Genomic DNA, 25,314 nt, shown 5'->3' with positions numbered 1-25,314 from the left:
CATAAAGATCCAGGAGTACGTGCTGTGGGATGCACTGAAGTGAGGTTCAGCCTACACAAAGGCTCTATGAGGAAAGGCCACCATGTGAGGTCACCCCACTTTGTATTGTGCAGAATATATTGTGTTTTTGATTGTAATAATGGGATCATAGTGTGTACGATCTGCATTGTGTTGGTTTGAACTGCACTGCTTGGAATTGTGTCCTTTAACATTGAACTGTGTGTGTATCTTTAAATTTTATGAAATAAAGTGTATTTTGAAATATAAAAAAAAGTGATTCCAACTTTGGCTAAAGGAATAAGAAAAGCAGCAACAGGAGGATGGCCAGGATACCGGGAGAACTCCGCTGCTCCTCTTCGAATATTGCCGTGGGATCTTTTACATCCACCTGAGACGGCAGACAAGATCTCAGTTTAACGTCTCACCCGAAAGACGGCACCTCCTACAGTGCAGCACTCCCTCAGTACAGCACTGAAGTGTCAGCTAGATTAGGTTCTCAAGTCTCTGATATGGATGCACACAAGACTGTGTAGCAATAGTGTGGTGTTTTAAAAAAAAGACTGAAAAGCTTCAGAATAAATATATTCCTTTAAAAAAGGAAAATATGAATAGTTTTAAGAATGCCGTTGGTAAAAAGAGGTTAGAAACAAATTAAAATTGAAAATGGCCTACAAGGCCCATAAGAATAATAATGACAAAAAACTAAAGGAAAATATGAAAAGAGGTTAGGAATGGGGTATGAAAAACTAAGAAGGAGTATGAGGGAAAAAATTCAAAAAACAACAAAAAGAACAATGAAGTATTTTACTAGTATAATCAGTAAAAAGGCAATTGTTAAAAGTAAGGTAGAACCCCTGACAGAAAAGGATTGTCAATTTGTCGATGATGATCAAAAAAATGGCTGAGGTATTTAATAGGTTCTTCACATTAATCTTTACTGAAGAGAAGAATATTGGAGAGGAGGTGAATCCTGAAGTGATTGAAAGCAAGATGAGCTTTTCATGATGGACGAAAAGGAAATTTAGATAAATTAGTTAGGCTAAGAGAGACAAAATGCCAGAGTCCAACTGGATACATCCTGGGATCCTGAGGGAGATAAGTGAGGAAATTATCGAGGCCCCAGAAATTATATTTCAGGGCTCTACTGAGTGTGAATGTATGCCGGAGGACTGAAGAGTGGCCAATGTAATACTTATTTTTTAAAAAGGAGAAGAGCTAATCTGGGTAATTTATAGCCTAGTTAGTTTTTAATATCTGAGTTTAATTAAGGATAAAATTACCACATATCTAGATAAAGAGAGAATAGTTTGTAGTAGCCAACACGTATTTCAAAAGTGATAAATGTGCTTGATATCCCTAATGGAATTCTTTGAGGAGGTAACAGACATGGTAGATAGAGGAAATGCAGTGGATGTCGTGCATGTGGACTTTAGGAATGCCTTTGACAAGGAGATTACTAGAGAAGATTGAGGGGTGTGAAATTTGAGGAGAATAACTGAATTAAAAATTGGTTATAAGGGAGAAAACAAAGAAATAATTCAAGAATCCACTTAAAACATAGAAAATAGAAGCAGGTGTAGGCCATTTGGCCCTTCGAGCCTGCTCCGCCATTCAATATGATCATGGCTGATCCTCTATCTCAATACCATATTCCCACTCTCTCCCCATACCCCTTGATGCCTTCTGGGTCTAGAAATCTATCTTTCTCCTTCTTAAATATATCCAGTGACTTGGCCTCCACAGCCTTCTCTGGTAGAGAATTCCACAGGATCATCACCCTCAGAGTGAAGAAATTTCTCCTCATCTCAGTCCTAAATATCCTACCCTGTATCCTGAGACTGTGACCCCTCGTTCTAGACCCCCCAGTCAGGGGAAACATCCCCCCTGCATCCAGTCTGTCTAGCCCTGTCAGAATTTTATACATTTCAATGAGATCCCCTCTCATTCTTCTAAACTCTAGTGAATACAGGCCTAGTCGACCCAATCTCTCCATTTGGTCTCAGTCTGTCCAAGGCAGAGGAGATGGTGAAGTGCAGGGCCTGCATGGCCCCAGTATGAGCATCTCTAAGAGATATTACTGGTGCCACACACTCTTGCAAGGAGGGCTTAGCTGCAACATCCACTGAAGTGACGACACTCCTTATGATTGACTGCAGAATGTTGAAACCATGTGCTAGAACTCCTTACAAGTTGATAGTGGACTCCTCCACAGTCACCAACATGTTGCAGGCAGTCCAATATATTCAGTTATTTCTGGTGCACAGAAAGCATTTTGCTTTTAAAGACTGGGTCCCTCAAGTCTGCATCTCTGTCCGCTTCAGCAGAACTAGGAGGTGAGCTTGCCCTCCCAGCAAGCCATTTCCTGGGCTGTCCTTTCCACATGCGCCTGCTCACATGTGCTCTGTAAAATGCCCCTTGCAGACCCCTTTAACTCATTATCTATACCACGCAGGGTGCCAAATTCTGTGCTGCTGCTGCTTGAAGGCAACAGTGATTGACAGTGCATCTTTAGGAGGGTTCTCTCCCTCCAGCTGCGTGCCTGCAGGGCCTTTCGTCTCAAGGATATAGAAAAAGGGCAAAGAGATATGTAATAGCAAGGATCAGCAGTCACAAATGATTGACAGTGCAACGCAGCACCACATTGTCATGCTGTGTGTGTGTGTCTGTGTGCGAGTGAGTTAAGTGGAAAGAGAAAAAGGAAGGTAAAATGCCCAAGCACCCTGGTGTGCCTGGCCTCCAGCCTAACCATCTCCAATGCTGCATTCCCTTTCCCTGCCAATGATGCCGATGGCCACATTCTCCATTGGTGTCAGAGTTTACAGTGGAATGTCCTCCTGTTCTTCAAGTCTCCCTTCGATTGTGTGCCAGCTTCTCCGAGAAGAAGATCAGGAGTGGATTAGTATTTGCCCTGTTAAAGGGTTTTGAAGATGTGTGAGGCAGCTTAGCATAGTCTGCATGCTGAGAGGAAGATGCAGCAACTGTAGGCAAGAGGGGGAAGTCGTTGTGAGGGCTGCGGCAGGAGTTGTGTGTGTGCGTCCAATCAGAAAGAGGTGTGGTGATTGGTGAGGAGGCGTAGGAAGTGGAGGAGGGATGGATTGCTACTACTGGACTAAAGTACGGTTTTGCAGGGCTATTTCGAGTGTAAGAGAGATGCGGAGCAGTCTTACCTTGGCAATCCTGGTAAGAGTATTAATTTTCTTCCTGCACTGCAGTCAGGCCCTAGGAACAATGCTGCTGCCATTGACCTGCCCAGCCACTTCTCTCCACTGCTATTGGCTAATTTTCCAGGACGGCCATTGCCTATCTGAAGGGAAAAGGACTTCCTTCTTATTCCTCACTTGCTCCATGAGCACCTCCACAGCTGCACCAGTGAATTAGCGTGTTCTGGCTGACTTCACATTACATTCTGCCTCAGTAATGCACTGTCCAATGACTACCTTTGAAAAGTGCACCTCCCCTTTAAGGACCACGGGCTGCATCTAAGTGGCAGCAGGCCAACTGGATTTCCTTCCCCAATGGCGAGTGGCCCATAAGCAGCGCGGTTAGCACTGGCAGCTCCCCTGTTGTATTTAAATGAGGCCCGACCACTAAAATCAAATTCGACCTCCTGCCGTCATTGAGCAGGCATGGTGGATGCCCCGTCAACTGCCTGCCCGATCTGTGCCAGAAGTGAAACCAACCCCGTAATTTTTAGCTCTGTGCACTATGTAAAGAAAGAAAAAAGCAGTCAAAAACAATAAGACCTGACTTCAATTTTATTGATTAATTGTGTGGTAGTTAATTGCTGGTTCCAGATTGCTGGGTTTAAAAAACACTGAGCAATTTGATTGGGTGGTTTTGTAGCGCTTGCTCATTGCCAGTAGTTAACAATAAATCTAAGACGGGGTACTCAGCTCTACTTTTGCAACCTTTGCTGCTGCCTGCAATATTTAAGATTTCATAAGTACTTAGTCACACACATAATATTTGAGAAATGTATTATATTTCAGGAAATAGAATAGTTTGTGTAAATGTTGCAATACAATTTTTTTTTAAAAAACACTTGTCAATTAACATTCATTATGAAATACAGATTAGCTTACCCCCTAGCAACTTTATCTTTACAATCTACCCACTCAAAATAAACACTTCAAAGTCAACAAATTAAAATCATCCCCAGAAACAAATTCATCATCAACCAAAATTCAACCCTAACTCTAAGGCCTACCCCAATCCTAAGCCACTCCTAGCCTGAGAAGATTTTATTCCAAAGGCAAATCTAAAAGGGAGCAGATTCCCGACAATAGCGGCATGATGGGAAGCATCGGAGGCAGCAACAATGCCATCAAGGGTACAAACAAAAGCAAGAGAGTAGAAACAAAGTTAGTGGGAGTGGCAACATAGCATGGTGGGAGAATTCAGTGGCATGAAAACGAGGTGAAGGCAGAGAGTTATGGAAAACTGTAGAATTTCAAGGTTTTCTATCTTTCTGCGTCCTCATTCATGCCTTTGTTACCTCTAGACTCAACTATTCCAATGCTCTTCTGGCCAGCCTCCCATCTTGCACCCTCCGTAAACTTGAGCTCATCCAAAACTCTGCTGCCTGTATCCTAACTCGCACCAAGTCCTGTTCACCCATCACCCCTGTGCTCACTGACCTACATTGGCTCCCTGCCCGGGAACACCTAAATTTTAAAATTATCGTCCTTGTTTTCAAATCCCACCATGGCCTCGCCCCTCCCTATCTCTGTAACTTCCTCCGAGATCACTGCTCCTCCAATTCTGGCCACTCGCGCATCCCCTTCAGCTGCCTAGGCCCTAAGCTCTGGAATTCCCTCCCTAAACCTCTCCGCCTCTCTCCTCCTTTAAGACACTCTTTAAAACCTACCTCTTTGACCAAGCTTTTGATCACCTGTTCTAATATCTCCTTATGTGGCTTGGTGTCAAATTTTGGTTGATAGTCCTCCTGTGAAGCACCTTGGGACATTTTACTACATTAAATGCACTATATAAATGCAAGTTGTTGTTGTTGTAGTTGTATCTGTTCTGAAGATGCGTTCCTGTTAAACATAAGAATTCTTGTAGACATGGGATCACTAAAAGTAAACAGTGCTGCCATATATGTGGTAACTGCCTGCAAGTAGATGCTGTTTATATTACCATAGTAAGTAGTTGTTATGTGCAGAAATTAAAATAGATGGAAAAAGAGGAAAGAAAAAGAAGAAAGAACAGACTTGCATTTATCTAGCTCTTTTCATGACCTCAGGACGTCCCAACACACTTTACAGCCAATTAAATACTTTTGAAGCGTAGTCGCTGTTGTAATGTAGGAAACGCAGCATGCCAAATTGCGCACAGCAAGGTTCCACGAACAACAATGTGATGATGACCAGATAATCTGTTTTAGTGATGTTGGTAGAGGGATAAATATTGGCCAGGACATCGGGGATAACTCCACTGCTCTTCTTCATGGGATCTGAGAGGGCAGACAGAGCCTCAGTTTAATGTCTCATCCAAAAGATGGCACCTCCAACAGTGCAGCACTCCCTTGGTATTGCACTGGAGTGTCAGCCTAGATTTTGTGCTCAAGTCTCTGGAGTGAGACTTGAACCCACAACCTTCTGACTCAGTGGCGAGAGTGTTACCACTGAGTCATGATAACACTAAGACCGACCCCAACCTTGAGCTCTCTATATAAAGTCTGCTTGCAACATTTCAGTTACGTAGCTAGAACTAATTCTTCCAAAATGTTCAGTGTTTCAAAGTCAAAAGAAACATACAGGGTAGAAGTTGACACATCTAAAGAACTCAAGCCTCTTAGACAGCAGTAAATGTGGTTGTAGAAGTAACAGGTAACCCTCGTGGACTTCTTTGAGGAGGTAATTAAGCTAGTTAATGTGGATAATCCAATAAATGTAGCTTACTTGGATTTTCAAAAGGCATTCTACAAAGTTCCTTATGTGAGAATAGTTGGGAAGCTTAAGGTTCATGGAATAAATAACATTGTCATGATGGACTGAAAATTTGCTTAGCAACAAAAAACAGACATAGCTATAAGTAGAACATGCAAACTAGAAAAAGTAAAAGTAACCAGCGGTGTTCCAGAAAGATGTGTTGAGAGACCTTTGCTCTTCACATTATTTGTGAATGATATAAAACAGGATATCTGTAGTAATATTATTAAATTTGTTAATGACAGAAAGCTATGTGGGTAGGTAATGAGTAGAAATAAAATGCATTATCTTCAAATTATCTTGAATCAATTATTCAGACAGGCTAATGTATGGCAGATTGATTTTAACGTGGAAAAACGTAGAATAATGCACACAAGAACAGCTTACAGTAAACATCTTTATAAAATGAAAGGGTCCTATTTTGAAGCCCTACTGGCAGAGGCCAATAAGGAAAAATATTTGGGAGTGATCAGCGATCCTACTTTGAAAGCATCTGTACAGTGAAAAGCAGTTATCAAGAAGATAAAGTAAGCACTGGAATGCATCGGGAAGGCATTAGATTACATTAACTCATGTTATAATGACATTGTACAGGCCAAAAAGGATATAAATGCATTAGAAAGCATTCAGAGGCAAGCGACCAGGTTATTTCCAGGATTGATGGACCAATTTATGAAGACAGGCTCAAGTGACTGAACTTATTTTCACTGAAGAAAAGACATGATACAGTTTTGAAAATAATGAACGATATAGATAAGATTGAAAGTAAACAAGCTATTTAACTTGGAATAATGAGCACAGGGCTAGAGGACACAACGTACAGAATTCACAAACCTCAAGCAAGGTTTGGAATTCAATGAAAGCTTTCTCCCCACCTCACAGCATAGTGGACACATGGAACAGACTCCCAGAGCAGGTGATTGCTTTGGGATGAATTGAACCAAAAGGGAGCTGGAATGACATCTGTTGGGAAGGGGAGTTGGGATTATAGAAATATTAATAACACTGCTTGATTTATTTTTGTAGGAGAGATAGGGGAAGGAACTTAGTGTTCCTTGAAAAATGGCTCGATAGGTGTTAGTAGTTAGTGGGGGAGGAGGTAAAAGGCAGAGTCAATGGTCGAATAAACAAATACGGGCTCTGGATGAAGCAGATTTGATCAGTGGAACTGTCTTTTCTCAATCCAGACTTTATGTTCTTACTGTATTCCAGGCTGTTATAAAACTAAATTGTTGCTGCTGAATTCAGAAAATAAGTGACAAGCTTAGATAATCCTCGTATGTACTGTGTAAAACATAACTCACCAAGGCGAAGCATTCCCTGACCGCTGGGATTGTCATCAGACCACTCGCCTTCATATGTAGAACAATCTGCATAGTACATTCTACCCCAGCCACTTCTCTTGCCAGCATACCAATGGCCCTCATAAATTTCATCATCTGAGTAAAAGTTGGTTCCTAACCCCTGCAGAAAAGGGATCAGTGACATACAATAGTAATGATGAAAAAACATAAAGGGAAAATGATATTCATTCTGCAAAAAGGAATAAATGGCACTCTTACAGCTCTGCTGGAAATTCCCAGATATCACAGCTTTTTCTGTGAGATGTAATATTCTGTATTAACATTGAGTTCATCATGCAAATCTGTAATTGGGGATTGCATGTTACCACCCTATTTATATAACTGACGTTCTGTTCCATGGATGTAGTTTTTTTTCTGCACATTGTATGTATGTATGTTTATTCACAAACAGGGATGGGCAGAAGGGTCAGCAGGTGGTACGATGTGGGTACAGCAGGTAAAGAAGTGAAGTTACAACAGGTAGAACAAAGCAGATACACCATGTCTGTCAACAGTAAAACTGCACTATTACTGAATTGAAAAGTGAAACTAACCTAACAGAACAAATGGAGGACAGATTAATAGTAGCAATAATTGCACATATTCCTGAAGTGGCTTTGAGGGCATTTCCTTGTCTGGGATAGCAGATATGCAAATATGTTCATATTACAAATTTGGAAAAACTAGGACAATACATCTGCCACCGAGTGATCATCAGATTGTGCCAAACCAATTTACATTTGAAAGAACTTTTTACCTCCAGGAGGAGGAAAAGATTGAGAATTTATTTATACTGAGACCTGGCAGGGGGATGGGCACCAGGATGAAACATTAGAGAGGAGAAACAAGGTGCACAGAGGACTGGAAGGGACAAATAGCACTAGAATAAAGGACAGTTCAGAAATAGAAGGGATCAGACAGGGGGCAAATGCGAGGCAGTCTAAGATGAGTTTAGAGTGCATGTGCGTAAACGCACGTAGTATGGTAAATAAGGTTGGTGAGCTGCAGGCTCAAGTCGCCACATGGGATTATGATATAGTGACAAAAACAGAGACTTGGCTCAAAGAAGGGGAGGATTGGGTACTTAATATTCCTGGCTACAAGGTTTTCAGGAAAGATAGGGAAGGAAAGAAAGGAGTGGGTGGTAGTATTGATCAAATAAACTATTATAGCATTGGAAAGGGATGACGTAGTTGAGGGGGTCAAAGACACAATCTATTTGGTTAGAATTAAGGAGCAATAGAGGAGCTATTACGCTACTGGGTGTATACTATGGGCCACCAAATAGTGGGAAGAAATTAGAGGAGCAAATTTGCAGGCAAATTGAAGAAAGATGCAAGAACTATAGAGTAGTGATAATGGGGGACTTCAATTATCCTAATATAGTCTAGGGTAGTAAAACCATAAAGGGCAAAGAGGGGGAGGAATTCCTGAAATGTGTACGAGAGAACTTTCTTGATCAGTGTGTTTCCAGCCCAACGAGGAAGGAAGCAGTGCAGGATCTAGTTCTGGGGAATGAAGTGGGGCAAGTGGAGCATGTTTCAAAGGGGGAGTGTTTGGGGAACAGTGATTATAATATCATTAGGTTTAGAATAGTTATGGAAAAGGACAAGGAACAATCAAATGTGAAAATATCTAACTGTAGGAGGGCTAATTTCAGTGAATTAAAAAGGCATCTTGCCCAGGTGGATTGGAATCAAAAATTGGTAGGCAAAACAGTAACTAAACAATGGGAGGCCTTCAAGGAGGAGATGGTTTGGGTACAGAGTAGACACATTCCTATGATGTGGAAAGGAATGGCATCCAAAGCTAGAGCTTCCTGGATGACTAAAGATATAGAGATTAAAATGAAACAGAAAAAGGAGTCTTATGACAAATGTAAGGTACATAATACAGTAGAGAACCAGGCCAAATACAGAAAGTACAGAGGAGATCTAAAAAAGGGAATAAGAGGGGCAAAGAGAGAAAATGAGAACAGATTAGCGGCTGACATAAAAGAAAACCCAAAAGTCTTTAATCAACATATAAATAATAAAAGGGTAGTCAAAGGAAGGGTGGGACCAATTAGGGACAAAAAAGGAGATCTTCTTATGGAGGCAGAGGGCCTGGCTGAGGTACTAAATTAACACTTCGCATCGGTCTTCACTACAGAAGAGGATGCTGCCACTGTAGCAGTAAAGGAGGAGGTAGTAGCGATATTGGATAGGATAAAAATAGATAAAGAGGAGGTACTTAAAAGATTGGCAGTACTCAAAGTAGAAAAGTCACCCAGTTCCGATGGGATGCATCCGAGGTTACTGAGGGAAGTAAGGGTGGAAATTGCAGAGACTCTGGCCACAATCTTCCAATCCCCCTTAGATATGGGGACGGTGCCAGAGGACTGGTGGATTGCAAACGTTACACCCCTGTTCAAAAAAAGGGAGTGTGATAAACCCAGCAATTACAAGCCAGTCAGCCTAACAGTCAGTCTTGGTGGTGGGGAAACTTTTAGAGACAATAATCTGGGACAAAATTAATTGGCACTTGGAAAACTATGGACTAATAAATGAAAGTCAGCACAGATTTGTTAAAGGACGATCTTGTTTGACTAACTTGATTCATCACCGGCATCTCCACATCATAACTTGATTGAGTTCTTTGATAAAGTAACGGAGAGGGTTGATGAGGGTAGTGTGGTTAATGTTGTGTATATGGACTTTCAAAAGGCATTTGTTAAAGTAGCACATAATAGACTTGTTAACAAAATTAAAGGCCATGGGATTAAAGAGACAGTGGCAGCGTGGATACAAAACTGGCTAAGGGTCAGAAAGCAGAGAGTAGCGGCAAACGATTGTTTTTCAGACTGGAGGAAAGTATACAGTCGTGTTCCCCAGGGTTCAGTATTAGGACCACTGCTCTTTTTGATATATAGTAACGACCAGGACTTGGGTATACAGGGTATAATTTCAAAGTTTGAAGATGACACAAAACTCAGAAATGTAGTAAACAAGATGGAGGACAGTAACAGACTTCAGGAGAATATAAACAGACTGGTGAAATGGGCAGACTCTTAGCAGATGAAATTTAACGCAGAGAATTGTGAAGTGGTTCATGTTGGTAGGAAGAACTATAAACTAAATGGTACAATTTTAAATGGATGAAGGAATAAAGAGAGGTGGGTGTATGTACACAAATCTTTGAAGGTGGCAGGACAAGTTGAGAAGGCTGTTAAAAAAGCATATGAGATCCTGGTCTTTATTAATAGAGGCATTGAGTACAAAAGCAACAAAGTTATGTTAAACCTTCATAAAACATTGGAGTATTGTGTTCAATTCTGGGCACCACACTTTAGGAAGGATGTCAAGGGCTTAGAGAGGGTGCAGAAGTGATTTACTAGAATGGTGCTAGGGATGAGGGACTTCAGTTACGTAGAGAGACTGGAGAAGCTGGAGTTGTTCTCCTTAGAGCAAAGAAGGTTAAGAAGAGATTTGATAGGTGTGTTCAAAATCATAAATGGCTTTGGTAGAGTAAATAAGGGGAAACTATTTCCAGTGGCAGAAGGGTCGGTAACCAGAGGACACAGATTTAAGGTGATCGGCAAAATTGCCAGAGGTGACATGAGGAAACATTTTTTATGCAGTGAGTAGTAATGATCTGGAATGTACTGCCTGAAAGGGTGGTGGAAGCAGATTCAATAGTAACATTCAAAAGGGAATTGGATAAATACTTGAAGGGATAAAGTTTGCAGGGCTATGAGGAAAGAGCAGGGGAATGGGACTAATTGATAGCCCTCTCAAAGCGCCGGCACTGACACGATGGGCTGAATGGCCTCCTCCTGGCTGTACCATACTATCATACCTGCTGCTTAATCCCAACTCAACATTCAAATTGCTTGTTTATTGCTTCACAGAAATGTCAATTTATACTGCAAGGCAGTTCCACGAATCAAAGGTAGAAAAGGAAAAGGCAGCCCATGCACCAACTGATCTTGCCAACTGTCCCAGACAATGGATTTCCCCTGCCTTACTGCTCCACTGATTCTCAACCTGTGACAAAAATTTAACATTAAAATAAAGGGCATGAAAATTAACAAATCTCTACCCTCTATTTTCATACCAATTTCCCTCATCAATAGAGAAGCACAAAGCCATTGTGTCGGAAGATGACCTGGTGACCAGACAGTGTAAGTGGCTGAAGACAGCAGCCAATTGTTAGAGAGCTGATAGATCAGGTGTGGAATCTGCCTGGACTCCTCTTACCTCCAAAATGGCAAAAGGCAAAAACCACTTCTTTTGGGTGGTTCTTAGTCACCATTTTTAAATGGGGCTCCAAACAAGTTAGGTTCATTTAACCCACATTTTTACGAGTGTAATTTTAGTTTCAATTCCAAGAGATCAGTGTCCATGAGCCAGTTTCCAGATTTACGCTGCTAAATCCAACACCCTTATCATGGTGGCTGACTTACAGTTCCACAAAATAATTGGTGAAATTGAAAGAGATCTAGCAGTATTTGTAGACATTTAGTTGTATTTCTGGATCCTGACATCTGTAAATGAGTAGTGGGTTGACCCATCTGTGTTGTATTTCTGTTATGATGCTTACCACGTACGTATCTTGAGTATTTCAATTCGGACACGAGTGGCTTTCTAGAGCCTCTGTTCGATGGTGTAGGCAGATACATGAAAAGATTTTTTTGTTGTTTTTAAGTTAGATTGTTCATAATTTCAATGTAAAATAAAAATGTTGATGTAATGTAGGATATGGAAATTGCACCAAGTCCTGAGGAAATTAAATGAGTCTGAGTGGGTCACATAGATAGGATCTGTTAAGTGGGCTGTGAATGATATTTTTCTGTTTCTACATCCATATGAGGCAAGGATTAGGATAGATAAGGTTAGAAAAATTAAATGAATGCTACATGCTCTTTTAACATTAAAACACTGGCTATTAATCTCGAATTTTGAGGAGGCTTTGTAAACTATCAATTTGGAGGAGTTTAGCTCTGTAGCTTTCAAGCAGTGAGAATTGTTGTTGATGAGACTTTGGAAAAACTGCTCAGTGTCAAGATAAAGTATTAGCTGCTGACTCTAGCAAAGGTTTAACAGATCTCATTGTTCTGGACCTCACTAGATGTATGCAAAGCGGACCATCAGTAAAGTGAGCAAATATATGGAAAAATCCAAATAGTGAATCCAGGAATTTGAAACTGCTCCTTGATGTGTATCCAAGCTGCCTTGTACAGCTGAATCTGAAAACTGTTTCAACCTTATAAACAATATTGTTACAGTCCTGAGAAAAGCTAGTCTCAAACACAGCAAGTGTCATGATTTGAACATGAACGTGTCACCTCTTGTCTTCCAGGATCCAAAAAAGTACATCAGATCCTGGTACCAAGAGCACGGGATAGCAAATAGCACAGTCATGCAAATGTGGGCAGTTGGCTTGTGATGAAACTTATAAGTCCCTATGGCAGTTACTGTAATGAAGAGCTAATTTTTTATACTTTTTATACTTTTTGGAAAATGTTCACTCCCAACCCCCTGCAGTGTGTTGGTGCATGGGCAAAGCTCCCATCATATACTGTGCGTGTGTTATTTGTTGTCTTTGAACTGATCTGTAGGTAAATAAAATATAGACAATAATAGAAGTTTCAAGAAAAATATAAGGTGGATTTGTTTGCAGCTGCGACCGATTTATTGGCCCGGAATTTCCTAGAACAGCGACGTGCACTATTAATAATGCCATTTCGTGCCCTGATCTTCCCGTTGCAAACTTACTTCAAAATTTCTTGGATAAGTAATTTGAATATACCACAGCTAGCATAATGGTGAATTAGGGACCTCAGACGTGGTACAGCCAATGGCTTACCTCATCTCCATCAATGAATTAATTAAACAGATCAATATTGGCATGACCGGAGTCATAGCATTCTGAACTTTAAATCCTTTTACTATGGTGAACTTGAACACTTGCAGAAAATTGTTTGAGTAATGGGCACACTCAGCTGCTGTATATAGTTTTCATGAACATTCCAAGTTACAGATTTTTTTTACTATTTATTTAGAAGATAATATTAGTAATGTAAGATAGTGGTTTTCAAAGTACGGGTTGCAACCCAATACTGGGTTGCGGAACATTCATCACCGGGTCGCTTCCCATGATTGCGCTCATCATGAAGAGCTGCCCCAACGTGGCAAGCATCAACCAGGACACGCTGAGCTTTCTCATTCCCTTATTGCTGCTACACGCTGCTCCCTTGGTGGCGGGGGAGGGGACAAGACAAGCAGGTGCACTGTGGGTGCCGTAGGATGGAGAACAACCATAGCGACCAACATCGAGGCAATTTTCCGGCCTTTAGTGGTAAAGAAGATAAAGGAGATAGAGGACGAGAAGCAGCAGGGGGTTGGGGGGGGGGGGGGAGCAGTTCGATTTAAAAAAAAACGAAGGGGACGGGGGTGGGAGGAGAAAACAATACAGTAGGTTTTTGTTTTAAATATAGGTGATGTGGTTCATATTCTCAGTAAATTTTAAACCATTTTCAACCTGATCCTAGCAGCTGTGAAGCCTCCAGGTGAAAATGGGAGGCGGACCTGGAGTAACATGTTTGTAAAGAGAGATCTGGGTTTCCAATCCGGAGTTTAATTTCAGTCCGTTTTAGTCACTTGCCCCCACGCCTTTTGTTGGGCTCAGAAAATAGGCCTTGTCCTGCTGTTCTTTAAAAAGAAAACACCAACCACATCCTGGTCCGTGTACTGGGAGCAGCGCGGCGGCCGATCCTTCAACTGATCAACCCAGAGGGCTGCTCCAGGCAGTGTGTTTCTCCTGGAGCTTTTTTTCTGGGGGGGGGGGGGGGGGGGAGGGGGGGGGAGATGGAAGTCGACACCGATTCCTCTTAAGAAGTTTTTTCCCGGACTGCTGAGCTACCGGCCATCTTGTCAGTGTTGCAATTTTTCTTTTTTGAAGATAGACATTGCACAAAGGACTGAAAATGCAATCCCCCTAAAGGCCATTTTATATTCTAGCTATCTAATTTCAGATATAAACTGGATTGAATTGGTTTCACCTTGTGCTGTAATGTTGGCCTCTTTTTAGGAAGTGACTCTGTTTTTTTCCCCACAGCGAACAGTAGCAGTTTACAACCTAAAAGTTTGTTCTTCCACATATAGCTGGCAGATGTGAACATATCTGACATTTACAAACTACATATCTGAAACTATTGTGAAACCCTCACGCCTACCCCTCCAAAAAAGTATTTAGAAAGTTACTGTTCAAGTCTTCAACAATAATGTTGTCTCAGCTACTATAATTTATTTGTACTATTATATTGCAACTACCCTGTATTTGTTTTGTACTGGTGTAGATTTGAGACTGCAGCAAGTTGGCAGTATCAAATTGTATGGCCCCACACGCACCACTCAATTTGGGGAAGAGCAGAGCATATCCAAATGTGTGCACAGAGCTATATTTATCAGCCGAGAAATTTAGATGCAGTCCAGCAGCAGGGAAAGCCTGGGTTATTTGTAAAAATATATACTTTAATAAGTTAATCCTGAATCAATAATGAAGCTAAGCTTGATGCCTGAGCAATAAAATGAGTTGGTGCAACTCACCTGTGATAGCATACTGAAAACAACGTCGATGTCTAATTTTAGTTAATACTTGAAGTGAGGTGGTTAAAGCTAGAATGTATTGCCCTTTATTGTGATTTTATGAAAACTCTAGTCAGAAGATATTATTGTTTCGGGTCCCTGGGGTAAGTGTTTTTCTTCCACTGGCTCAGGAGGAAAAAAGTTTGAAAAAAACTGATGTAAGATACCTATAAAGTCTCAGATTAAACAAACCAGGGACGGATTTGGGTGTGAGCAACTGTTCAATGATTCATTTGAGACCAAAGTAGTGTACTCATATAAAAAGTCCATTGCAAAATGTACCAAATAAAGTGTCAAAAATTCCAATTTTCTGAACGAGCATGCTTCCAGCCCCCACCCTTCAAAAATAACTCTTGTATGTACAGTATACAAGGTTTTCCAAAAATATAAAATAGCAGATAGTATAGAAATAGCTCTTCATTACAGTAATTGCCACAAAGCCTTACAATCTTCACAGTTGAATGAAATTTTAACTCTTCAATAAAGTTTTCACCTTGAAGAAAAGGAGAAATTTGACAAAAAAATGTGGAAGATACACTAGATCTGCTTAGAAGTAGTCTGTTTTCTTAGATATATAAACTTTAAAAACAAAAAATGTTACGCAGAATGATGATACAATATACCATGGAGTGGTAGAGACAGCATTACTCCTATGATATCCTCACAGAGCAAGTAACCAATGCCCAAATCATGAAATTATTCTGTACTCACATGTCTTTTGTCATTTTTCCATCCTCCTGAATATGCTTTTTTATATTCTCCACTGATTGGATCTGGTACACTGTAGGTCCCAAAACCATTTCTTTTCCCATGCTCCCAGTCACCATCATATATGGCTCCAGTAGCTTTCCACCTTTGTGTTCCCTTTCCTGTTTAGATTAAAATAACAAATAATGAAGAAATGGGAGATGTTTTCATACTCTAGAATTATGTTTTCTTTTTTATAATGCTCAAACTGGAGATTTTCGATACTCAGCAGTTGCAACATAGATTGTAATTACAATAACACTATTACCATAACTGTTAACTGCACCTAATTATGACCATACAGTGTATCACCACACATCCCAATTTTTATGTTGTAAGGTCTTTCAATCTTTTCACAGTAGTTCACACAATATGGATTTCATTTCCTGGACTTAGTGCCGTGTCACCAAATTTATTAAGCACCTTTGTACTCTGTGGGGCAAAAAGTGCACATTACACTAACTCTACATTTACTGGTGTAAACTTTATCATCCAGATGGGTGCAAAAAAGCCAATTTTTCAATATGAAATTAATCACAAAAATGGATCATTATGTAAAAGCTTCTTTTTTGAGAGACTCTTTGCATTCTTCTGTGATAACAGTTTCCCAATTGGGGTAAATGTAAGAAGATCTCATGAGCATTCAAAACATACAAGTTCCTAGAAGGTACATTTTTCTGATTTACAGCTCTAGAGTGACATCAGTAGACCTACACAATGTATCAGAAAACAGATACAAATTCATTTGTCAAGAAATGGAATCGGGCCTCATGTAACTCAAAGCTTAAGCCAATTCAGTACAAACAAGACTTTAAACAATCCAGATTGGGTGTGACAGCAATGTGGAGAAGAGGTGAAAACGCTGCCTCACAGTGATCCTTTTCAGAGCTATTATTTCTTTTCGGAGATTCCAGAGACCACTGAAACTCCATATCCCCCTTAGTTCCACTGTGGGAACACCAAGTGACCCATTGATTCTTTGACGTCTCAGCTATAAAATTAAAATGGTAATAGTGAATATGTTAGAAGTAAAACTGAAAGAACACAAAAGTGATCAAGGCAACAGAAAAAAAACATTTTGATGGCTTAGTTGAAATTCTTTAATAACCAGCAAATCTACTGTGACGTTGCTCATGGATTGTTCTGGATCTGGAACACAGTTTTGATGTTTAGATGCTAATCTAGCCTGTGCCTGCGCCGAATCGAGTTAATTATAGCTACATATAAACTGAAGTAAATCAATGAGGTAGTCGTAATTACTGTACATTTCAGGTTTCGTGTCAATGATTGGCTTTCTTTTCTTAAAAGTTGTTTTAATCTGTAACAAAGTGTAACGATACACACTAGACACAAGATTTTTTTTTAATATCTAAAGAAAAGAATCACCCATCAAATGACAAGCTTTTTGTTGTATCCTGTTCAGGAGTGAGAGATGCTGGGGAGGCTCTTTCAGCATCTCTCACTCCTGAACAGGATACAAGTTGTCACGTTTTGGGATCTACAACCATTTTACTGAGGAACATCTGGGTATGATTTATATTCTGTATTACTTTTAAGTTAGTGAGTTCACAAAGGTTTAAAATCAGAGTTTCAGGGACAGGGAGCGAGTTGTGTATTCAACCCAAGCCAGACAGGCAGGTCAGTGGAATGGGTACGGTAGCATAGTGGTTATGTTACTGGACTAGTAATCCAGAAGCCTGGACTAAAATCTAGAGTCATGAGTTCAAATCCCGCTACGGCAACTGGTGAATTTAAATTAAATTAATTAAATAAAAATCTGGAATTAAAATACTAGTATCAGTAATGATGGCCATGAAATTACCGGATTGTCGTAAAAACCCATCTGGTTCACTAACGTCCTTTAGGGAAGGAAACCTGCCATCCTTACCCGGTCTGGCCTATATGTGACTCCAGACCCACAGCAATGTGGTTGATTCTGAAATGGCCTAGCAAGCCACTCAGTTGTAAAATCTCACTACGAAAAGTCATAATAAGAATTAAAAAACCGGATGGACCACCTGGTATCGGACCACTAGGCCTTCATTGTCGCTGGGTCAAAATCCTGGAACTCCCTTCCTAAAAGCACTGTGGGACAACCGTCACCACACGGACTGCAGCGGTTCAAGAAGGTGGCTCACCACCACCTTCTCGAGGGCAATTAGGGATGGGCAATAAATGCTGGCCTCGCCAGCGACGCCCACATCCCGTGAATGAATAAAAAAAAATGTTGCCTTCCAGATTAGATAACAAAAGTCTATCCAGACCCACTGGGGTAGATTTTCATCTTCACCACCTGGGTAGTAATCTGATTGTGCAGATCGCCCACCCTTTATAGAACCCGCCTGATTTTTATTTCATTGATTGAAGACGAAAATCTAGCCCACTGTGTCAAGATGACCCTATTCATTTCAAAAGCAGTAGGGGCCTCCACACAGCGGGGGGGGATGCCATATCCACCTTAATCGGCAGTAGCCAGATTAATCGTCAGCTCCACAAGTCAACACTCTCCAGCTGCCAGGCAAAAGACAGGAGAACTCATGTGCAGGTCAGATGGTCAGGTCCTAGTCCTACTTTTAAGAGAGCTGACCAAGCTCTGAGCAAGCCTTCGTCCAAGTCAGTAAAGGGGTTGACCTAAAAATAAGTGTTACATAGCCCACTAATAAGGACAGAATGGCATCTTTTATTATTTCCTTTGTTAAATACAAGTCTTGCTTTATGTTAATTTTAATGATTATTCCGTACATTCACTTGCTGACTGTAAAATAGTCAGTGATTCGTATCTGGACTTGTCACACTACATTGTGAATTAGTCCGTCTTTCAGAAGATTGTAGAAGAATAAGGGAGTCTCATTGTTGTGCCCCAGGCTATCATATGACTAGATATTGAGTCATATAGGAGAACTTCTGATCGTAAGCAATGTTTTTTGTAATTCATTCATGGGATGTGGGCGTCGCTGGCAATGCCAGCATTTATTGCCCATCCCTAATTGCCCTTGAGAAGGTGGTGGTGAGCCGCCTTCTTGAACCGCTGCAGTCCGCGTGGTGAAGGTTCTCCCACAGTGCTGTTAGGTAGGGAGTTCCAGGATTTTGACCCAGCGACAATGAAGGAGCAGCAATATATTTCCAAGTCGGGATGGTGTGTGACTTGGAGGGGAACGCGCAGGTGGTGTTGTTCCCATGTGCCTGCTGCTCTTGTCCTTCCAGGTGGTAGAGGTCATGGGTTTGGGAGGTGCTGTTGAAGAAGCCTTGGCGAGTTGCTACAGTGCATCCTGTGGATGGTACACACTGCAATCACGGTGTGCCAGTGGTGAAGGGAGTGAATGTTTAGGGTGGTGGATGGGGTGCCAATCAAGTGGGCTGCTTTGTCCTGGATGGTGTTGAGCTTCTTGAGTTATGTTAGAGCTGCACTCATCCAAGGAGGTGGAGAGTATTCCATCACACTCCTGACTTATGCCCTGTAAATGGTGGAAAAGCTTTGGGGAGTCAGGAGGTGAGTCACTCGCCGCGGAGTACCCAGCCTCTGACCTGCTCTTGTAGCCACAGTATTTATGTGGCTGGTCCAGTTAAGATTCTGGTCAATGGTGACCCCCAGCATGTTGATGGTGGCGGATTTGGCGATGGTAATGCCGTTGAATGTCAAGGGGAGGTGGTTGGACTCTCTCTTGTTGGAGATGGTCATTGCCTGGCACTTGTCTGGCGCAAATGTTACTTGCCATTTATCAGCCCAAGCCTGGATGCGGGCAAGGACTGCTTCATTATTTGAGGGGTTGCGAATGAAACTGAACACAGTGCAATCATCAGTGAACATCCCCATTTCTGACCTTATGATTGAGGGAAGGTCATTGATGAAGCAGCTGAAGATGGTTGGGCCTAGGACACTGCCCTGAGGAACTCCTGCAGCAATGTCCTGGAACTGAGATGATTGGCCTCCAACAACCAGGATCATCTTCCTTTGTGCTAGGTATGACTCCAGCCACTGGAGAGTTTTCCCCCTGATTCCCATTGACTTCAATTTTACTAGGGCTCCTTGGTGCCACACTCAGTCTCATGCTGCCTTGATGTCAAAAGCAGTCACTCTCACCTCACCTCTGAATTCAGCTCTTTTGTCCATGTTTGGACCAAGGCTGTAATGAGGTCTGGAGCAGAGTAGGCCTGGCAGAACCCAAACTGAGCATCGGTGAGCAGGTTATTGGTGAGTAAGTGCCGTTTGATAGCACTGTTGACGGCACCTTCCATCACTTTGCTGATGACTGAGAGTAGACTGATGGGGCGGTAATTGGCTGGATTAGATTTGTCCTGCTTTTTGTGGACAGGATATACCTGGGCAATTTTCCACATTGTCAGGTAGATGCCAGTTTTGTAGCTGTACTGGAACAGTTTGGCTAGAGGCACGACTAGTTCTGGAGCGCAAGTCTTCAGCACTACAACTGGGATGTTGTCGGGGCCCATAGCCTTTGTTGTATCCAGTGCACTCAGCCGTTTCTTGATATCACGGAATGAATTGAATTGGCTGAAGACTGGCTTCTGTGATGGTGGGGATACCAGGAGGAGGCCGAGATGGATCATCCATTCCGCACTTCTGGCTGAAGATGGTTGCAAACGCTTCAGCCTTGTCTTTTGCACTCATGCTGGATTCTGCCATCACTGAGGATGGGGATGTTTACAGAGCCTCCTCCTGTTAGTTGTTTAATTGTCCACCACCATTCACGACTGGATGTGGTAGGACTGCAGAGCTTTGATCTGATGCGTTGGTTGTGGAATCGCTTAGCTCTGTCTATAGCATGATGCTTCTGCTGTTTAGCATGCATGTAGTCCTGTGTTGTAGCTTCCAGTGTGGATTCCACTTATGGGTGTGACTATTAACGCTGAACCCGAGTATGTATCTAGAGCACACCTGAAATTTGTAACAAAGTCACAACTTTCTCCATATTAACATAAGAAGATCAAACCAATCATTTTCAGCCCGTGCCCACACATTTCTCCCTTGCTACTGATTCCTTTCCCCTCCCCAGACACTCCTTCGTGCAATAATAACTTGCATTTATATGGTGCTTTTAACATAGCAAAACATTCCAAGGTGCTTCCCAGGAGCATAATCAGACAAAGATTGAAATTGAACCAAAAAAGGAGGCATTAGGTGACCAAAAGCTTGGTCCAAGAAGTATGTTTTAAGGAGCATCTTAAAAGGAGGAGAGGTGGAAGGGGTTAGGACGGGAATTACAGAGCTTAGGGCCTAGACAGTTGGAGGCATTGCCGCCAATGATGGGGCAAAGGAAATCGGGGATGCACAAGAGGTCAGAATTGTAGTCACACAGAATTCTTGGAGTATTGTAGGGCTGGAGGAGGTAATAGAGATATGGAAAGGCATAGCCAGGAAAGGAATGGAACACAAGGATGAGAATTTTAAATTCATGGTGTTGGTGGACTGGGAGCCAATGTAAGTCAGCGAGCTCAGGAGTGATGGGTATATGGGCAGCGGAGTTTTGGATGAGCTTAAGTTTATGGAGGGTGGAAGATGGGAGACCGGCCAGGAGAGCATTGGAATATTTGCATCTGGAGATAACAAAAGCATGTATGAGGGTTTCAGCAGCAGATGGGCTGAGGCATGAGCGGAGACTGGTGATATTACGGAGGTGGAAGCAGGCGATCTTTGTGATGGAGACGACATGGGGTTGGAAGCTCAGTGTCAAATTGGAATTGGGGGCCCTGTTCAACTCTAAGCTGAGCTTTAAACGGTACTTCCTACCTAACACATGGACTGCTTACTTCCACCGCTGCAGCATTGTCCGCTTCTACCTAACTTTGCCCCTTTCTTGCCAAAATCCTTTTACGTGCCTTTGTCACCTCCAGACTCAACTGTCTAATGCTCTCCTTGCTGGCGTCCCATCCTCCATAAACTCGGACAACTTGTACAAATTTTGTCCCACACTAAGTTCTGCTTGCCCATCAACTTGGTTATCGCTTTCCTGCATTGGCTCCCCATCCCCCAAATACTTTTAATTCAAAATCTTTATCCTCGTCAAAAAATCCCACTCTATCCCTGCAATTTCCTCCAGCTTTAAATACCCTACCATATGCGCCATACCTCTGATCTTCTGTGCATCCCCATCTCGCTTCGCCCCACCATCGTTGGCAGAGTCTTCAACTACCTCAGTCTCACTTTGAAACTCTTTCCCTAAACCTCTCCCCCTTTCAAATTCTTATCAAAATCCGTCTCTTCCTTTTTGCTCTCGGTTGCCTCTCCTAAACTCTTCCTCCTGGTTTGGTCCGTTTTCATTACGCCTATTTGAGAACCGCTGTGGAGCGTTTTTTTTTACATTAAGGGCACTATAGTGCATAAAATACAAAGTAGCTCCTGTTTAAAATCGAACACCGCGAATGCCTTTCACTTCATTTTTTATTATATTTTTCAATCTACTGTATCCACTGTATGTGGAGAAAAAAGCACGGCATTGCTCTTACCATGTTTTTTATTCTCCCGCCACTCCCCCGTATATTCATCCCCGCTCACTGTAAAGACGGTACTTTTTAATCCGTTTTTCTGCGCCTTTCGATCCCACTCCTTCCAAAGATTTTCTTTTGGATTCCGAGGTCTCAAAAATGGCATTTTATACTGACGGAAGGCTTTGCCTATTCTAAGGATGTAGGTTGGACACCCGCGAGAGAGTAAATAGTGAACGAATGGGCGGCCGTGGCAACAAGTTTCGCTAATTCTCTTCCAGTGTGCCTCACGGTATGTTTATTCCAGAGGGACTCGCTTTCACATGCGAAACCTTCAGAAGCAGGTACTAGAAAGACCCACCGAAAATTGACAGCAGTGCATCTCCGCACCGAGTTAAGGTTGGACACCAATGCAGCAGGATGTTTAACAACAATCCCAGCGGTCACTGACGCTCTCGTGGTACTATAGTGTACGGCTCGTTACTGTGGCAACTGAAACCGGCCACGTGGGCGGGCCTCAGATTCGTGATTTGTCTTTTTATTTAAAACTAAACTACGGGTAAAGAAAAAAAAAAGAAAACACCGTAAGACCAAACTTGTTTTGTCAAAAGAATAACGATTTTAAAAGGAAGTTGTTTGATGGATTACGTCATCTGCTCGTCACCTCGCCTCGCCCCGCCCTCAGGAGGTAACATGAAAACCAGCAAGCGGTTTCCTGCCCTCAGGCCTGGAAGGTAGATCTCTATATTATTTAATCTGAATAACTGGAAATTCACTTTTAAACGCGGAGGTATTCCAAATCTAATATTTTTTTTTAATGAAAAGTTCCAAAATGGTACGATTAAAGCTATGAAGAGTGGAACAATTTCACCACAAGAGATCACTCAAAGTTTATGAACAATGATTTTAGCACCAAGTAACTGGACTTTTTTTTGTGGACGAGGGGACTGTGTTACAGTTTACATCACCTTTTCCCAATAATCTAATTGAAATTTATTTCTGGACCTTGGTGGTTCTGGGAATATCATATAGCATTCAAGGCTTAATTTGAAATCATCTATAGGTTATATTTTTTTTCTCCCAAACTTAAGTTCACTTCCAAAGGGGAAAAAGGAAATCTGTTTAAAATAATTGGGTTGTTATTTACATCTATATATGTATTTATTAGATTTTACCATCTCTACAAATGACATACTTGTGTGTGGAGAATGTTGCTTTATGATGAGTTATGGGAGTTACATATGGAATGTGTACTATCTCGCACTCACATATGCTATATCTCCATTAATGGGACAGGATAACTCATCAGTGGCAATCACGAATAAGATATTTTCAGCCTAATGAATAATGATTCTATCATTAGTCATTGCTGATTAACATTCCAAAATAATTGGAGTCTGAATTGAGTGCTATGTATGTGAATGTATAAAACATTCAAAATAAAATTGGAGACTTAGAAGCATTAATAATATGGAGGAGTGATACAGAAGCTATAGTGGAGATGTGGCTTAGGTTTGGATAGGATTGGAAACTTAACATTCCTGATTATAACATTTTCATGAGTGACAGAAGGAAAACAAGAGGGTAGGGTGGCAGTATTTGTAAAGGATTCTATCACAGTACTAGAACTTAAGGGTCCTGTTGTAACCATAGAGATAGAGTTAAGAAATAGGGAGGGAAATAGTCCAATTCTTGATGTGCATAACAGGCCACCAAATAGTGGAGATGAGATAGAGGGGAAGATCTGCAGACAGTTTAGAGACATATACAAGAGGGCAACTGGGTAAATTTAACTATCCCCAAATAAACTGGAATAAAGGTAATGTATGTGATCAAAATGGGGAACACTTTTTAGAATGCATTCAAGACTGCTTCCTAGATCAGTAGATTTCTAGTCCAACACAAAAAGAAGCATTGCTTTATTTAGTGCTGGGAATGAAGTGGGGAAATTAACTGAAATGAAATTAGGAGAACAATTGGCTGATAGCCACTACAACATAGTTGGGTTCACTGCAAAAATAGAAAATGATAATGAAGACTCAAAGGTATGAATGCTGGACTAGAAAAAGGCTAAGTTCAGTGGGGGAAGAAGGGATCTGGCCCAAATTAACTAGGTAGAAAAGTTAGCAAACAGGTTGACAGATGGAAAATCTTTAAATGAGATTGATAGACTTTAAAATAAATATATTTATATAAAGCAAAAAAGGATGCATCAAGGACTGGAGGTCCAAGAATAAATAGATTAAAACTAAAACTTAAAAGATACATGATAAAATTAGGGCCAAAAATATTAAAGATAATCACAAGGAATTTAGAAAGGACATGGGGAAGGTGAATAGGAAAATTAGAAAGCATAAAAGGGAATATTGAATCATTGACTTATTGAATTATACAGCACAGAAGGAGGCCATTCAGCCCATTGTGCCTGTGCCGGCTCTTTGAAAGAGCTATCCAATTAATCCCACTCTCATGCTCTTTCCCTATAGCCATCAAATTTTTCCCCTTCAAGTACTTATCCAATTCCCTTTTGAAAGTTATTATTGAATCTGTGTCCTCTGATTACCAACCCTTCTGCCACTGGAAACGGTTTCCCTTTATTTAATCTATCAAAACCCTTCATGATTTTGAACTCTTCTATCAAATCTCCCCTTAACCTTCTAGTCTCTTCATGAAAAAGGCTAGCAGATAAATTAAAAAAGGAAATTGTACGAACTTTTATAAGCACATAAAATAAAAGACTTGCTTCTTTCAATTAAAAAGAGAGGGTAGAACTGATCAGGGATGAAGGAGGAAGTCTAATTGTTGTGGCAAAGGTTACTTGGGAATAAGAGTTAAGGGTATTTTCTCAGAGTCCCACAGAGTTCTGTTCTGGGACTGCTTCTATTCACTGTGTACATCCACGATTTGGGTATAGGGCTAGAGGGAGTGGTGTCGAAATTGGCAGACGATACTAAATTAGAAGGCACAGTAAATAATTCTGAGGACCAAAAGAAGCTGCAAGGAGATAGTGATTGATGGCAGAATGGTTTTAAAAAAACTGACAGATGGAATTCAATGCAAGTAAATATGAGGTGGTACATATTGGTAAAAGAAATAAAAGTAATAATTATAACTTGATTTTTTTAATTTGTTAATGGGATGTGGGCGTCGCTGGCGAGGCCAGCATTTATTGCCCATCCCTAATTGCCCTTGAGAAGGTGGTGATGAGCCGCCTTCTTGAAC

General features: G+C 41.3%; 1 protein-coding gene across 1 annotated transcript in view; it reads right to left on the bottom strand.

Moving 5' to 3' along the window:
- Positions 1-22,534, bottom strand: part of morn3 (MORN repeat containing 3) — a 41,718-nt gene extending 19,184 nt beyond the window's left edge. The window contains exons 1-3 of the mRNA XM_068005813.1: positions 22,114-22,534; positions 15,616-15,773; positions 7,238-7,397 (exon numbers count right to left, since the gene is read on the bottom strand). Coding sequence (XP_067861914.1) covers positions 7,238-7,397; positions 15,616-15,773; positions 22,114-22,258 — 463 coding nt within the window. The 5' untranslated portion in view covers positions 22,259-22,534. The remainder of the gene's footprint in view (positions 1-7,237; positions 7,398-15,615; positions 15,774-22,113) is intronic.
- Between the last annotated feature and the right edge of the window lie 2,780 nt (positions 22,535-25,314).

Source organism: Heptranchias perlo, chromosome 25 (assembly GCF_035084215.1).
Source record: "Heptranchias perlo isolate sHepPer1 chromosome 25, sHepPer1.hap1, whole genome shotgun sequence".
NCBI lineage: Eukaryota > Metazoa > Chordata > Chondrichthyes > Hexanchiformes > Hexanchidae > Heptranchias > Heptranchias perlo.
The sequence above is the reverse complement of the archived record's forward strand: the minus strand, read 5'-3'. Positions and strand labels throughout refer to the sequence as shown.